Source organism: Mesocricetus auratus, unplaced genomic scaffold, assembly GCF_017639785.1.
Source record: "Mesocricetus auratus isolate SY011 unplaced genomic scaffold, BCM_Maur_2.0 Super-Scaffold_100044, whole genome shotgun sequence".
Lineage (NCBI taxonomy): Eukaryota > Metazoa > Chordata > Mammalia > Rodentia > Cricetidae > Mesocricetus > Mesocricetus auratus.
The window spans coordinates 435098-452426 of NW_024429221.1; the positions used below are offsets into that span (position 1 = coordinate 435098).

At 50.5% G+C, this 17329-nt stretch overlaps 1 protein-coding gene and 1 long non-coding RNA gene across 4 annotated transcripts in view; one reads left to right on the forward strand and one right to left on the reverse strand.

The window, feature by feature from the left end:
• Positions 1-17329, reverse strand: part of Amotl1 (angiomotin like 1) — a 129835-nt gene that overhangs the window by 66650 nt on the left and 45856 nt on the right. The window contains exon 1 of one of the 3 annotated variants that reach the window (XM_040735276.1): positions 10917-11048. The exons of 1 other annotated variant lie outside the window; for it this stretch is intronic. Coding sequence is in view for 1 of the 2 variants with exons in the window: in XM_040735275.1 (XP_040591209.1) it covers positions 9973-10021 (49 nt within the window). In the remaining variant the exon portion in view is untranslated. Of the gene's footprint in view, positions 1-9972; positions 10147-10916; positions 11049-17329 lie in introns of those variants that run through there. One more of the 3 variants, XM_040735275.1, reaches the window with a different exon arrangement.
• On the forward strand, positions 9511-12486 carry LOC121135888. Its single transcript, XR_005872995.1, has 2 exons — positions 9511-9743; positions 10935-12486. It is a non-coding gene; the product is annotated as an uncharacterized LOC121135888 (long non-coding RNA).

The following is a 17329-nucleotide window of genomic DNA, read 5'->3' on the forward strand; positions in this document are numbered from 1 at the left end:
ACAAGGCCAGCCGGAGGAGACTGACAACCCAGAAACGCGGCTCCAAAGCCCTTCAGGAAGGAAGGGGCTTGCCCCTCACCTGCACCCGTTCCTGAGCCACAGTACCCAAGGCTGCCCTAACTGCAGAGGAGCAGTGGCAGGCGGGTGGGAGACGCCTCCTTCCCCGCTGGCTCCTGGCAAAGCAAGCCTGTAAGGCAGGCAGGCAGGCAGGCCACCATCCTCGTCTTGCTCGGCCTGTTCTGAGATGATGGAGGAAAGGGGGGGGGGGGGACAGAGAAAGGGCAACACAGCCCCGAAGGCCCAGGAGACAGGAGCAGAAGCCTATCTTGTGGTGCCTGTGGCAAACGCCAGCCAGGAAGACTTGTGAGGAAAGAGGAGGGAAAGTATGTAAAAAGTATCCGGTTTCAGAGGTCATCTGCAAAGACCTGGACACGGGAGGCTGCTTAGGACGGGAACTCAACAGCTTACAGAACACTTTCAAATGATATAACAGTTAGGGTGCCACGATGCGGGAGGGGCGTGAGCTAGCCCAAACACCGCAGAGAGGGGGCACTGAGCTAGCCCCCAACTCTCGATGACTAAAGCTGGTTCGACCGTGAGGCTGACCCAGGTGGAGTGCCCAAGCTGGCTTTGTCGACCTTGCTAAGAAGGACCTTTCTACAGATTCTACCCAGCCCTTCTGTGTCTCCTTCTTGAAGAGCAGCCCCTAGGAGAACCCATGAGCTGGGCATCCCCAGAAATAGAAGGCACGTCTTGATAAGAGTCTGGGAGCTAAACCCCGGCTTGTCACAGATACCATGCTGATCTGCCTTCCAGATGGAGAGAGGAGCAACCTGGGCAGGCACCCACCCACAGAGCGCTCACCCTGGGGGAGCGTCTCCCCATCTGACTACAGATGACTTCCAAGGGGGCGCTCAGCCTTTCCTCCACGAATGTGCTCCCGCCTGTCGCCTGAGAGCTAACCCCACTTTGAACCAACACTGGGCAGACATGACTGTAACAGTGGAAACAATTACTACAGCCTGGCTTGTGGTCAGCAGAGCTGAAGACCTGGACCTTCAGCTTTCCATTGATTTAAGGGGGCTGGTGGTGTCTATGAACACGGGAGGTCTCCATCTTTAAAAAAAGAAAGAGATAAACAGGGTACAGATCTCATTTGCCCTAAACTAACGGGGGGAGTGGGGCGGGGGTGGGGGGAACACAGGGAACCCTGTTTCTGTCCTGCAAGGAAACGGAATGTCTCGCCACCTGAGGCTCCCTGCCAGTCTCTGGTCGCTGCCGCAGCCATCAGTCAATGTGTCTCCACAACACCTCGGTTTAGAAGCCCCCCCAAACACCCAGGCCAACTGCTCATTCCCTGCTGGAACCTTCTGCATATGTCTATGCAACTGTCCTTAGCATGTGCAGAGGTGGTTGGTGGCCTTCTTAGCATCTGGAGAGACGGCCTACGCCAAGTCCAAAGACACGTTAAGGACGCACGAGACCGTTTTTTTCTAAAAGGGTCTGGAGAGATGAGTCAACAGTTGGGAGCACTAGAACCCGAGTTCGGTGCTCAGCACCCACGCCAGGGCGTTCACAAGCCCCTGTGACTTTAGCCCCAGAGGACGCAGGACAGACGGCCTCCATGTACTCACGTGTACACGCATAATTAAAAAATAAAACGGTGTTTGAACCTGGCTTCATGGTACCTTCGCCTCCTCTGCACAGCTTTCATTCTCACTGTCCCACCTAAACTCCATGTTGACTTTAGAATATAAACATTTAGCAAATCCACCTATTTTACAAAGGCCAACTGACTTTTTGTCAGGCAGTGTGACCCAGGACTGGCATGCCTTCCGAGTGACAAGAGACAGGTGAGGAAGAGGGAGCTGAGGAGAAAGTACAGCAGCACCCCCACTCACCTCAGAAACCAGCGCATTCCGAACGAACCTTTCAGACGGAGACAAACTCCTGTTCCAAAGGTGGCTGCTTCAGACCAGGCCCAGCCTAAGGGGCCTGCTCCGTGGCAGGCTTCTCCATGTGTGGTCCTAGAGCACAGCTCTGACGCACGTGTTAAAACTCAAAGTCCTGGGCCTCTCTGCGACCTGCTGAGCTGCTGAGACAGAACAGAACGCCTCCTGGGGCTGCCTCAGGACCCCGTGTTGTGACAAGACTTCCTCCAAGGGACTCTTGCGCACCCTCAGGGGGAGAATTACTGTCTTCCCTCCTCTGGAGACAAAATTATGAGGTCACCGAGCAAAAAGGAAGCCGGGGGTCAGGAGGTTCTGACGACTACATCCTGGTGGACTCCAGCCTTGGGGAGCAGCAGCACATCCTGCACCTGCTGAGGTCAGCACGGAAAGGCTCTTTCTCTGCTCCCGAGTTGTTTTAAAACAGGAGGAGGCCTGTCCTACAGTCAGAACTAGTCTGTGAATACAGCACCCTCGCTTCCAATACTACAGGCCCAGTCACACGTGATGCTTGAAGGAGTGCCCCAAGCTGAAGAAGGGTGAGTTTCTGTAGGTGCATGTGAGAACATCCTAATGTTACGAAGCAGTTTGTTCGCCTACTGCTTCTGTACATTTTTTATTACATTTATTTTACTTGGGGGGCGGGGGCGAGGCGCATGCTGCCACATCCCTGTGGAGGTCAAAGGACAACTTTAAGGAGCTTGTTCCCTCCTCCCACCACAGAGGCCCCAGGATTGAACTCGGGTCATCAGGCATGGTGGTGGTGGTGGTGCGCTTACCCAGCGAGCTACCTCATCAGCACTCCCTGCTGTTGGTAGCACATGCTTACCACAGGCCTCCAATGTGTCTGCACTGTGCTGAGAAGGACCTAAGCCTTATCTCGCTTTGCCCTCAAGCAACTCTGAGATAAGGGAGCTGTCTTCACCCCACTCTACCTCTCAGAGGCTCCAGCAGGCCCAGCTCCCTGTGGACACACAGTAAGGAGGCTGCAGCAGTTAGGATGGTTCTGAAGCAATCTCCTCTTGTATTAAATATTCCTAGCTCGTTCTGTTCGGTGTCTTCAGAATTATAAGCTCTCCACCTGTTTTAAAGCCATCATTTCATGTGCTGTTCAGAAAGTCCTCAGCCAGCTGGCCCTGAGGCATGTGATCCTAGTGCTTGGGACTAGGCTTGGAGATTGCTGTGAGTCAGAGACCAGATCCCACACTTCAGCATTTACATATGGGAGGTTCTGGTCAGGAAATCAGACAAGGGACCACCTGAGGGAAAAGAGGTCTTCAGGAAGTGAGGAAGGAAGGAACAATGTAATGGGATATATGCGGAGCTTCTCTGGGGAAGGTGTGGGGAAGGTGTGGGACAGGAGGGCCAGCCAACAAAACAAAGGGTGTGAAAGCCAGAACAGAACCCATTTTCCTGTTAGTTTACTTAAAAATGGGGCTCAGTGGGTAACAGTGCTTGCTGCCAAGGTGACAGAGTTTGATCCCCAGAACTCACAAAGTAAAGGAGTGGACCAACTCCTATAAGTTGTCCTCTGACCTCAACATGCACACACATGCGCACACACACACACGTAAACACATATGTGCCCCCAATAAATTAATAATTTTTCTATAAATGTAAGAATGAAGTCAACACTAAGACTCAAAGATTCTAAAGACATGATTTACAATTTAAACATAAAATGTAAGTATTTTAGAAGCAAGCATAGGCAGTCTTTGGGACATAGGCCTAGGCAAGACATCTTTAAGAGGGATGGTCACCAAGAGCTCCGTGCATAAAGAGAAAAAAAATCAGTTGATTGGACTTTACCAAAATTATAGACTTAGTTTTTCAAAATGTTTCCAGAAAGAAAATAAAAGGACAAAACGCCATTGTGGGAAGATGCGTGCCATAGCCATGCACACTAAGGATGCTCAGAGCCCAGTTGGGGGGAGGGGAATAACCCACCCAGTTAAGAAAGAAGCAGAGGAGATGATACGATAGTTTACATAAGTGACCCAAAAAACTCTACCAGGGAACTCCTGCAGCTGATAAATACAAGATCAACTCAAGAAAATCAGTAGCCCTACTGTATACAGACGATAAAAGGGCTGAGAAAGAAATCAGAGAAACATCGCCCTTTACAATAGCCACAAACAACATAAAATACCGTGGGGGTAACGCTAACCAAACAAGTGAAAGACCTGTATTGCAAGAACTTTGAGTCTTTAAAGAAAGAAATTAAAGAAGACACCAGAAAATGGAAAGATCTCCATTGGATAGGTAGAATCAACATAGTAAAAATACCAAAAGCAATCTACAGATTTAACGTAATCCCCATTAAAATCCCAGCACAATTCTTCACAGACCTTGAAAGAACAATTCTCAACTTTATATGGAAAAACAAAAGACCCAGGATAATCAAAACAACCCTGTTCAACAAGGCAACATCCAGAGGCATCACCATCCCTGACTTCAAGCTGTATTACAGAGCTATAGTCCTGAAAACAGTTTGGTATTGGCACAAAAGTAGACAGGTAGACCAATGGAATCTAATTGAACATCCCAACATTAACCCATACACTTATGAACACCTTGTCTTTGACAAAGAAGCTAAAATTATACAATGGAAAAAAGAAAGCATCTTCAACAAATGGTGCTGGCATAACTGGAGGCTGACATGTAGAAGACTGTAGATAGATCCATGTCTTTTGCCATGCACAAAACTTAAATCCAAATGGATCAAAGACCTCAACATAAATCTGTTAGAAGAGAAAGTGGGAGGCACCCTTGAACAAATTGGTACAGGAGAGCTCTTCCTGACATAACTCCAGTAGCACAGACACTAAGATAGACAATTAATAAATGTGGCCTCTTGAAACTGAGAAGCTTCTGTAAGGCAAAGGACACAGTCAACAAGACAGAAAGGCAGTCCACAGAATGGGAAAAGATATTCACTAACCCCACATCTGACAGAGGGATGATCTCCAAAATTTACAAGGAGGTCAAGAAACAAGTCTCCAAAACACCAAAGGATTCAATCAAAAAGTGGGGTACAGAACTAAATAGAGAATTCTCAGTAGATAAGTCTAAAATGGCTGAGAGGCACTTGAGAAAGCGCTCCACATCCCTACCCATCGGGGAAATGCAAATCAAAACAGCTCTGAGATACCATCTCACTCCTGTCAGAATGACTAAAATCAAAAATCCCAATGACAGTTTATGCTGGAGAGGATGTGGAGAAAGGGGAACACTCCTTCACTGCTGGTAGGAGTACCAACTCATACAGCCACTTTGGAAATCAATATGGAGATTCCTCAGTAAAATGGGACTCAGTCTATCACAAGACCCAGCAATTCCACTCTTAGGCATATACCCAAAAGATACACATTCATACAACAAGGATGTCTGTTCCACTATGTTCATAGCAGCATTATTTGTAATAGCCAGAACCTGGAAGCAACCTAGATGCCCCTCAACTGAAGAGTGGATAGAGAAAATGTGGTACATTTACACAATGGAGTACTATTCATTGGGGAAAAAAAACAATGGAATCTTGAAATTTGCAGGCAAATGGATGGCACTAGAAGAAATCATCCTGAGTGTGGTAACCCAGTCACAAAAAGAGAAACATGGTATGTACTCACTCATTTATGGATTTTAGACATAAATCAGGGGAGTGCCAGCATACAATCCCACTGCCAGAGAGTCTGGCAAACAGAACCTTTATTCAGTGACTGATGAGAGCAGAGGCAGACACCCACAGATAAACACTGAACTGAACTCCTGGAATCCAGTGTCAGAAAGAGAGAACTGATGGGCAAAGGAGTTAAGGCTGGTTTAACCCACAGAAACAATTGACCTAAACAAGGGGGAGCTCTTGGACTCTGTATTGATGGCTATGTGGAAAGCATGGGACTGACTCAGACCCCCTGAATGTGGGTGTCAGTGAGGAGGCCTAGGTAATCTATGGGGCCTTGGGTAGTATTTATCCCTGGTGTACAAATAGACTTTGAGTGCCCATGCCACAAAGAGGGAGGCTCTCTCAGCCTGGACTCTTGAAGGAGGGCCTAGGCCCTGCCCTGGATGAAATGACAGACTCTGGAGATCCACCATGGAGGGCCTCACCCTCCCTGGGGATTGGAGTGGAGATTGGGTGGGGGCTGGGGAGCATGGCGGGGAGGGATGGGAAGGAGGGGAGGGAGAGGGAGCTGGGATTGACATGTGAAACAAGCTTGTTTCTAACCTAAATTTTTAAAAAAAAGAAAGAAGCAGAAGAAAATGAATTAATGGACCTTTCCCCAAAGAGGGTGTGCAGACAGTGCGTGTGCAGAGTATGTTTAAGCCTGCGGGCCTCGGAGAAGGACAAATCAGCGCTGTCGGATGCTGGTCAGAATGCAGAAAAGCCAGGTTTTTACACTGCAGGGAAGCATCTAAAACGAAATGGCTACTCTGGAGAAGAGTATAGCAATTATCTTATTAACAACACACATAGAATCTAGCCTCCTGGGTACTATCTGAAATAGTGAAGAAATATATCCACGCAAAACTGTTTGAGAGCATCCACAGAAACCTTATCGGTACTAAACTAACAGCAACCGGGGGGCCCTTTAACAGCTGCACGGCCGAACCACGGTGCATCCAGAGCGTGGCACACTACTCGGCGATGGAAAGGAACAAACCATTGATACAAACAAAACCTTTTGTGGATCTCATGGAAACAGCGCAGGGTGCAGAGCTGATCTCAAAGGTTCCACATTTCAAGGATCTGTTTACCTAAAACATGACAGAGGTGTGGAGAATCATGGGTACGGGGGTACTGCTGTGATTCGGAGACGGAGGACTAGGAGAGGGCAGGTGCCCCCATAACCAGGGAACCAGGAAGAACCTCGAGAATCGGAATAGTTCTGCATGTGGGCTGTGGAACTAGATTCAGAGTGCTTGGGAGGTGCACACATAGCACACACATGTCACACACGTGCATGCAATCTGAACACCCCCGTCCATGTTCTGAGGATTGCACCTCTGTTCTGCTAGGGTGCCGTGACAATGTACTGGTCACCAGCAGAAGAGAAAGAGTACCTACTATTCTTGTGACATCCTCTGAAGCTGTGATCACTTCAAATGGAAAGTGAATGCTGAGTGAACTACAGACATACTTAAAGGATGACAGACAGAAACGGAGACAAGGGAGCGGCAGCACTGCCCAGTGAGACCCCCAAACACACGGCCAAGCACGCTCAACAGCCTAAGGTTTAAAAAGCTGTACCCACCTAACACCTACTTCTCTACTTCCTCCTAAGAAGAAAGGGGAGAGAATAAAACAAAAAAACCAAAATCAAGCCCCTTGGGGAAGCGGGGAGTTCTGCCCAGAGCCTGGGGTGAATGCACCCTAGGGTTTCACAAATGACACAAGGGTGCTACCCAAACAGCACAACATCCGAGTGCACCAACAACTTCCTCCAGGACAAAGTAGTGCACTGACCTGCCCACCATGGCCAGCTGCACACAGAACCACTCCTCCAAGACAAAGCAAAGTCAAACCAACAGGACTTTAAAAAAAATCTCTAGGCAAACAAACATAAAAACCTCAATAACCTCAGACAATTCCTAGCAAACTTTGTAATCAAATACATCCTCTGGCCTGACCTACTCCCTCACCTCTTGCTTTTCAAGGATTCTGTCTCCTACTGAATTCTGGGTGATAAGAACCCTCCGATGGTAACAAAAACATTCAAAATACTACAAAATTCCTGGCCTAAGCTTCCATACGCAGGGGCACGCTCAGAAATGTTAACAGTTCTTATAAAGTTCACCTTATTGGTGTGAAAAGCAAAGCTTCACCGTGCCCCTAGCATTTCCGTTGATCTGTGGCTGGGTGTTTTAAGTCCTGTGTGCTATAGTGCCAAAGTGTCTCTGGTGCTATAGTGCCAAAGTGTCTCGGTGCTCTGGAAGTGCTGTGTCCAAAAGCACTTCCAGAGCACCGAGAAGACACAGGCACACCTGGGGGAATGCACTCTGTTCTCCCAGCAGAGTCCCTGCCTCACATCAGTTAATTCAGGCCCCCTCCTGGGCTCTAGAGTCACACATCTGGGTGGGGTTGGACATCAGAAAGAGCATGGTGCCACCCAGCGAAGCTCCAGACAGGCAAGCTAGCGGGGAGCAAGCCCTGTCGACTCTCATCAGCAGAGGACCTTCCCGGAAAATCGCTCACGCCTGCATTCATGTGCCGCTGTGGATGAAAGATGCGTTCATAAATGCTGCCATCCCCATGTGTTCTTAGCACACTCCGGCCCACACCTTCTGAACGGAACCTGAAACACCTAGATGTGAGTGCATTTTCAAAAGGGGAGGGGAAGGGGAGCGGCGGCGGGGACAGCACCCTCTCGATTGCCCAGCACCCCTAGATGGACCAGGAAAACATGTGGCATGCGAGACAGAACAAAAACCTGAAATCTCATCATCACCTACGCACGCGCGCCACGAACCCACCGAGTAAGAGGTGTTTAGGTCATTCTATTCCATACCCTGCTCTCTTTCTTTCTGCTCTCTCTCTAAGCATTCTGGTCCTCTGCTTTCCTTCCATACAGTTCAACTTAAAGTACTGTTCCCTCGTTATTCTCATAAAAAGCCATCTTAGAGAAAAGAAAGCCATATAATGTTGAGAGCAGGGTCCTAGTAAGCGCTTTTTCGGCTCCCCTGGCATCGTCAAGATCTTGAACCCCGGAGATCCCTAAGCACCGATGTTGGACTGGGCAATGCCAAGCGGGGCCCCATGTGGTCGGCTGCCAGGGAGACTCTCATGCAGTCTGGCAGGATCCACAGCCTAGTTTTGGAAGCAGGAAGCCAGGAGCGTTCCATCTTCAAGCCCTGGCTTTTCGCTCCCTGAAAAGGAGTCTTCTGGAATTGTATCTGTTTAATAGTCCCCTAGTCTGCTTGTGTTCGCTTCCGGTGAACAAGTTGACACTGTTCTGAGACATCACACCCTCCACCACCACTAAGGACGTTTATAAGCAAAACCCGCCAAACTTTTAATAGTCTTCAGAGGAGAGAGAGAGAGAGAGAGAGAGAGAGAGAGAGAGAGAGAGAGAGAGAGAGAGAGAGAGAGAGAGAGAACCATGTAGACAGAAGCAGGAAGGAGAGGGCCCCAAATTCCATCCAAAAACATAAGCCTCAAGGCCCTTGGGATCAAGACCTGTGTCCTGTACTGCAGTCCAGATTATAGAGACGATACACCCACGACAGAGGCAGAAAGGCAAACATTATCCAAAGACGAAAAGGATGGGGGGGGGGGAACAGGCCTAGGATTCGTGGCCAGGGGACCTCATCCCCCAGCATGGCTCACTAGGAGGCAGTACCAGCGGGTCCTCTGGGCTGTCAAGGGCCCTCGTGGGCCGACATGCCACTCACCAGCCTGCCACAAATGTCACGTTCCAAGAAAGTTCAACTAACTCCCCCTTGGAAAGTTTACGTTTCCTCCCGGAAACCAGATTCTTTTCAAGGCAGTGCCAACGAGCCAGGGAAAGCCGGATCCACCACCACCACCCCCCTCCCATTTGTGCAAGAAACTTGTTTGGGGAGAACAAAGAAGGCGGCGCAGGGGTGGAGGGGGCCCGAGCCTCCTGGCCAGGGCGCGTCCTGGGGTCCAGGCTGGACGCCCCATGAGCCTTTGTCTGCGCCGGGGCAGCAGCACCCGCCAACCCTCCCGCCCCTCCGGCAACCGGGACCCACCAGCCACACCGGAAAGGCCAGTCCCTGGGTCAGGGGCCCGCGCGCGTGGATGCCAGTCCCCGGGCTCCCGTGGGGATCCGCCCCGTAGGTACCGGGCACTCCGAGGGTGGCACGGCACCGGATTCGGCTTTTTGTCTTACTGAACATTCTGGATCCCTGACGGGACACTCAGAGGCCCCAGCGCCGACCTGACCGCCTAAGTCCTCACATCTGGAGCTGAGCTGATGTCAGCCTGGGCTCCCGGGAGGAACCATGGAGACCTCTCGGCCCAGTCCGGGGAGCCCTCCCTGAGCCCCGGGCTTGATATGGTTACCTCTCAGCACAGGCTCGCAGGGTCCCCGGCGCGACTTTGCCCTCCGCATGGGGCGATCATGGGCTGATCCTGGCTTAGGCAGCGCGGCGGCAGGGGGATGGCGGCTGGGCGGCGCGGCGAGGGGCGCCCCTGCGCTCGGGAAGTAGAGAAATGCCCAGTTCCCCCTCCAGTCCCTCCCTCCCCACCCCGCTGCCGGGTCCCCGAGCGCCCCGCGCTCCCGGCCGCCCGCCCGAGCTGCCCGGGAGGGTCGCTAGTCCAGTCCCTGTAACCTTACACTCCACCCCGCCCCGGCCCCGGCCGCGGGGCCCTAGAGCCCGTCCCCAGCTTCCCGTCGCCCCTCCCGGGACCTCGGAAACTGCCGGGGCTCAGGCTGACGTGTCTCCCTTAGACTGAGGAGGGAGCCGGCTTCTCCTGTTTTGTCCCCTGCTGCGTTTGAATTCCTGGCACTCACCATTTCTGTCTGGATGCCTTAGACTCCTTTGCTCGGATCTGCCTCCCAACTCCTGGCTAGGTTCCGTTTAGGGTCAACTTTTCTCCTACGTGGAATTTCTAAGTGAAAGTGGTCACATTTTCCTCAGCGTTTCCTAGGCCCTAGTAATCAGGTAGGGGGTCAGGATAGGAGGGACCATATATGATATGCCCGGCTGAGGAGCAGAAGAGCCTAAACACAGGGCCTTAAATGTCCAATAGGTTCCTAGGACAGTACATCCTGCGGCCACAACCCCCTTATCTATTCAAGCAGAAGCAAAGAATCTTAAGTGTTAGGATACTGTTTCTGACTCTGCCCCGCCTCTGAAATCAGGCTCTCCTACCTAAGCAATGTCCCTTACCCAGTCCCCTCTCCCTTTTGAAGCCATGTTCTGGGATCTTCCTGGGCTTTGGAGAGGAAAGGCTGCAGCCCGGGCCCTCAGTCGGGAGGATTGGGGCGTATCAGGGCTTCTTACCTCTCTCCCTTCTTGCAGGGCCATCAAGGGGTTCAGTCTGTGCGGTGCCAACTCCCTAACTCAGCTGCTCATGACTTTACCCTCTGTACTTCATCAGAGTCCACGACAGCCTTCTGACTTGGTGACCTCTGCTCCCCCGACAGAGGGCCCAGATGTAACAGCTGAAGTTGTTTCTCAGGCAGAGGTTCCACTCAAAGCCTCCTGCCCTTGTACGACACGCAAAGCCAACATATGTCACAGAAAAGAAAGGGCCGTGGGTCCTCACCCACGCTGGACAGGAGAGAGGAAACCAGTCTTGTGCAGGAAGAGCGCAGGGGGGAGGGGTGAAGATCAGATGAGCAGGAAAAGGAGGCTCCAGCAGGGCAACGGAGCCCAGAGGGAGTTGGCAAGGCTTGAGAGCTTGGCGAGAAGGTAAAAATGGGGGAAAGAGCTTTTACCACAAAGGGAGAGACGGCACGGGTACGGAAGCCACCAAAGAGAGTAGGCCCGTGAAGAAATGAAGAGACTGTTCCCACCTTTCCTTGGCTGATGAGGAAACTTCTGCCAGGCTGTGGAATGACTTCTCTCATGTCACAGAACAAGTTCAGTAGCAAAGCCCGGGGTGGAACCCCACGTGTGCTGTGTGCGTCCTAACCACCCAGTGACAGTGCTGAGTGGCAGCTTTAGGAGCCGAGACTGTGTCCTGTAGTCAGTGAGCCAACAAGAGAACCGGTGATTTTTTTCCTGGGCCTCGACACGCTTAGTACAGACATGGAGAAGAAGCCGTGAACAGAAATGGAGGGTAAGAGGCTTTAGAGGCTGCTCTACATATCCTCATTCCCCTACTGGGTTCCAGCCTAGGAGGGGGCAAACCTGACCAGTTATAAGACCCAGCTCTAGAATACAAACAAGCCTGAGTGTCATCCCGGCCCAGCCTCTTGGTGCCCTAATGACCTTGGACAAGTCACCTAATGTCTGTCTCTTTTCTTAATACATAATTAACTTTTATTTAGTGTGCATTGGTGTTTTGCCTGCAGGTGTGTCTGTGTGAGGGTGTCAGACGCCCTGGTACTGGAGTGACTGACAGTTGTGAGCTGCCTGTGGGTGCTGGGAATTGAACCAGGTCGGTGCTCTTAATGGCCATCACCTCGGTGTCCTCCTAAGCAAAGGATCCAGATTAGCACCAAGTCATGCAACAGAGCTGTAACTGTCAACCTGACAGAGCCGAGAGTCACCTGAGTGTCTCAGGGGAGGGTTGGCCAGATCAGACTGGCCTGTGGGCATGTCTGTGGGGACTGTCTTCGATGTTGATGTGAGAGGGATCTTGGCCCACTGTGGGCGGCACCATTCCCTGGGCAAGTAGTCCCCGTCTGTGTTGTGAAGTTAGCTAAGCATGGCCTGTGGGCCAGCTAGCAGGCAGCCTCCTCCATGGTCTCTGCTGTTCTTCTACGACTGTGAAGTGAGTTCCTTGGCAGTGGTGAATGCTGTTCGGAACAGCAAGTGGCCTGACTTCAGGTTCCTGCTTGAGTTCCTGCCCTGATGTCCCTCACGAGCTGTTGTCTGTAAGATGGAATAAACCTTTTCTCCTCTGTGCTGCTTTTGGTCATGATATTTGTCACAGCAACAGAAAGGAAACTGAAGCATATGCATTAAGTAAATTTACGTTACACATATAAAGTGGAATGCATCTAAGTATGCATTTGCTGACGTTTCAGTTACCCTCCCAAAAGCCCTGTGAGATGGGGACGATTTTGGACAACTGAAGGAAGCAATGAGGTGTGAGGTGCAGGGGACATCCAATAAGAAAGATCACAAAACTCTGAAGTGAGTTTTTACTCTTTTCACGGAGATGGCTATCCTGGGGGACACAGCAAGCACTTAACAGATTTGGAGCCCAAGGCACAGGAAAGGGCCCTTCCGGGAAGAGCTCCTCATGAGCACAGTGGAAAGGCTGCTGTCTTCTGGGGAAACACCGGGGTCAGGGCTGTGAAGGAACAGAGAAGATGGAAGCGTGTACACCAGTTCAGACGGAAGACACGCTTCCAAATGACACAAGGGGAGGAAGAGGCCGGAGAAAGGGCTGGGAAGTTCTAAGGCTGCTCCTTCAGCCCAGTGCCACGGTCTCTAGGGCACAGCTTCCAAGCTGGAGTTCATCAGTCTGGCTGCTCTCTGCACCCCTTGACTGGCTCCAAGTAGCCGCACACATGGCAGCCCAGACAGAAAGCCCTGCTGGAGGCCACCCCCCAAGCCCCATGTCTTAGCCCTCTCCACTGCTAGTGATCTGAACCTTGAATGTAGGAAATGAGTGACCTTCTTTCTACACGAATGTATCGGAATCTGCTGCTCAGAAACTATGGGCTGAAAAAAAGGCCCCAGCTCCAGCAAGGCTTTCTCTAATGTTTCAAAGAAAATTTATTTGCAGATTCCAATGCCTCACTTGAACCAAACAGAAACAAGACATAATAATAATAATAATAAATGGTGGTATACGCCAATAATCCCAGATTTAGAGTAGCATTGCAGCAAGTTCTGATCGCACATAGAGAATGCCAGGCCAGCCATGGTGACTAGTAAGACTTTGCCTAAAATAGTTTGTCTTAATTAACAAGCAAAGTAGTGGCTCATACCTGTGCTTCTGGAGGGACTCTATATACTCACACTAAATGTCAACACCCATTCTTAGGTGACCCAATCTTTCACTTGCTAATTGCTAGGGACGGTGATGGGGCCATTTGAGTGGCCTTTGGGACCAAACAGGATGGATATTACATATTGCCAATAGGGTACCAGCAGGGGTGGAAGGCTGAGTTAATGCCACTACAGACTTAGGGTAAGACCTGAGCACTAAACCATTCGACCTCCTTCCAGATTGGGAGGGTAACACCACAAGCCACAGTTTCCTCTGCAACATAGCCTCCTAGGCTTGCTCTGAGGGCCGAGATAACACATCAATGTCCTTTTTCCTCTGCAATTTCAAAATCCCAAGGATGGCCAATACTCTATCAGCATGCAAATGCCATCCGTGCACACATGCTCAACTCCCATCTGAACACACTTTATTGACCTGTGCCTCGCTAAATGGATATCAAGGAAGGCCAAACTTTCTGGGAAAGAGGACGAAGACAAAAGAAGAGGCCACAGACATGACCATGAAGGGCATCACATAGCCTCCTGTAAGATGGTCACTACTGCCTGTGGGTCACAATTAACTACTATTGAACAAACCAATGAGAGGTTTCAATCAGGCAGCCTTGATTAAAATGACTTGTTTTGCTTCTAGAAAGACCATTTTACAGTTCCACGGTACTTTCCAAAATGTGATTTCTGAACCACGGCACGTAGGAATTTGAATTCCCCACGTCCTATCTTCAAATTCAGAACATCTCAGCCTAGATGTTGGAGCTCGCTGTGAGGCCCTCGGATGTTTACTGGGGAGGGTGAGACTCTCAAAATTCTTTCAGAAGTACTGGCCCCACCAGAACTCAATCAGCTACACGGAGAGGATGGCGCCTGTCACAGAAGTCACAAACAAGGTGGAGGCACAGAGCGGATGTGCACAAAGGACTGGGCGGGACGCACGGACTGACCAGGGGTCTGCTGTTGCTATTGTTTGGGGTACGGTTTGGTTTTAGGCAGGGCTCTTGCTGGACAGCTCTGGGTGTCCTGGTGTTCACGGTGCAGCCTGGGCTAATGCTGAACTAACTCATGGCAATCCTGCCCTAGCCCCTCAAGTGTTGGGATTACAGGCATGCCCCATCACCGAGACTGAAAAGAGGATACTGCAGACAAAGCCTTGGACATGACAAAGCAAAGCACACACCAACCCGCCCCTCAGCACCCCCCTTTAACCTCTTCTTTTCATAAGCATGCGATGGCCACATTAACATTGGATTTGATGAACCCATGCACAATACCAGTTTCTTATTTGCTCTTTGCTGTTGTTTTTAGTTTTCAAGACAGGGTTTGTTTCTCTTTGTAGCCCTGGCTGTCCCCTGACTCCCAAGTGCCGGGATCAAAGGCCACCACTTCCTGACTACATTCTGTTATCTGTAATGTCATTTTCTGTATTTTCAGTTTACCAAGTCAACTTTAGTCCGAAACTATTACATGGCAAACTCCAGAAAATTTTTCCATAAGCTTTGAGCCCCCCTGTGAGTACTATGATGTGTCACCGTCCTCCGCTGCCTAGTGTATCCGTGCAGCGTGAATTACCACCCCCTCTAGTACTTACAGTATAAGGTGAACAATATATTATACAAGTACCCTAGCTTATTCAGTTATTATTGTTAATTTCTTAATAGGCTTATTATATAACTTAAATTTATCATATGTATATATGTGTAGGAGAAAGCATGTGACATATAGACATGAGTTACTTTTCTCATTTTTATAACCAAAGTTCTTACAAGACATAGTTAAAGATAGAAAATAGTTATTTTGGGTCACTCCATTGCTGGTGGGGAAGGCATGGTGGCAGCAATGTAGGGCTGCTTGGTCTCATCTGGGTAGATCAGGACGGAGAGAAGCGGGGGAAGGTTCCAGCTTTTTACCTGGTTTTGTCTTTTCCTGTTTCGTTTAGTGAGAACTGTAGTCCATGGGACGGCACCGCCCAGATTCCAGTGGGCCCTCCCTGCTCAGTTGCTGGGGGCGGGGGCGGGGGAGAATGCCAGACAGACACAGACTACACACACAGTGAAAGGTGTGCTTCACTGATGCCCTGCATGCTTCGTGATCCAATCACGTTGACAATGTAAATTAAACGCCACACTGGAGGGGGTGGGCACCCGCAGGCAGGCTTGGTGCATGCCTTCTTGGGATAGGGGCCCTTAACCACACTCTCCACAGACAAAAAGGTTTCTTCCAAGCTTCTCATTCATTTGTGCATTTTATAGAGACAGTGAGTTTGTCTCCCCCTCCCCAGCTTGTTTCCAAATATAAAATCCCATTCTTGAGCAAGTCTTGCATCATGTGTGCCTCCTCTCAAGAGCCAGGCATGTGCCCTGCCCCCATTGTGAGGTGTCGATAACACCAGGATTCAGGGACCACAGCCCACAGGGTGCTGGGTGCGGAGAAGGGGCAGAAGAGGTCGGCCCCTTGCCAGGCCAGATTCTTACTGCAGAAGAAGGAAAGGCTGTAGGGTAAGGAGCGTGGTGAGGAAAAGCAGGCAGATATCCAGGGTGAGACGCCTCAGGAGCTCCGTAAACGGTGCCCGAGGACGAGGAAGCCGCTCCTAAGAAAGCTGCCACCCAGCAGAATCTCGTCCTGGTTTGCTTTCTACTGCTGTGATGAACACCATGAGTAAAAGAAGCCAAAGAAGAAAACGTTTGTTTCACCTTTAGCTCGCAGCCCACCGTGAACGGAAGTCGGGGCAGGAACTTGGGAGGCCGGAGAGGGGTGCTGTTTACTGACCTGCCACCCCCACCCCCCACCCCCGCCGCCGCCAAGGCTTGTTCAGCCTACTTATAGAACCCAGAACCACCTGCCTAGGGGTGACACCACCCACAGTGGGCTCAGCCTCCTACACCAACCTTTAATCAAGAGAGTGCTCCACAGACATGCTCCCAGGCCCCTCGGATGGAGACAGCTTCCTAACTGAGGACCTTAGTTCCCAGATGACTGGAGCTTGTGCCAAGCTGACAGAAAATCAACCATCACAGAACCCCCCCCCAACTGGAAATCTGCTCCATTTAAAATCCACTGAAGGACTTTAGGGCGGACGAAAGGCCAGGTTCTGCGCTACCACCACACCACAGGGCTCAGTGACTGAGTTATGGGTCTGAGGCCTGTTTGTCTGGATGCTTTCAGATTCACACCCTCAGTGACACAATGGCCTCTTGCCTCATCAGTTCCTCCTGGGGGTGTTATTATCTCACATGCACTAAGCCTGTAATTGGATCCATTAAAATGTGAGAGACAGAGAAGATAAGACCATGACCAGAAAAAAAAATGCATCTACAACAAAAAAAAGTTGTGAGCAGGAGTAGAGGGCGTTTCATTCTGAAAACTGGCTACAAACCAACCCTAGGGGATGCTGAACAGCATAGGTGGCTGTGAGTACCAGCTTGGCACACAGTAGCTATTCAGATGATCGGAGCACTGGAATTACAAACTATGCTGGTTGTTATTGAGACTATCACTACAGAAACCTCGGGACTACTGGGAGCTCATGATAGTTCTCTCTGATTTAGGGGTTTCTCAGCTTAGGCACTGACTGACATCAGGCTGACAGTTTTCCTTGTGAGATACTGTTCTACACATTGTAGTGAGAGCGTCAGTAGCAACCACCTCTTGATGCCTGATTAAGGAAACAGGGCTGGGGAGATGAGTAGCATTTAAGAGCACTGGCTGCTCTTGCAGAGACCAAGGTTCAGTTCCCAGCACCCACATAGCGGCTTTGGACCATCTGTAACTCCAGATCCAGGGTATCCACCCTC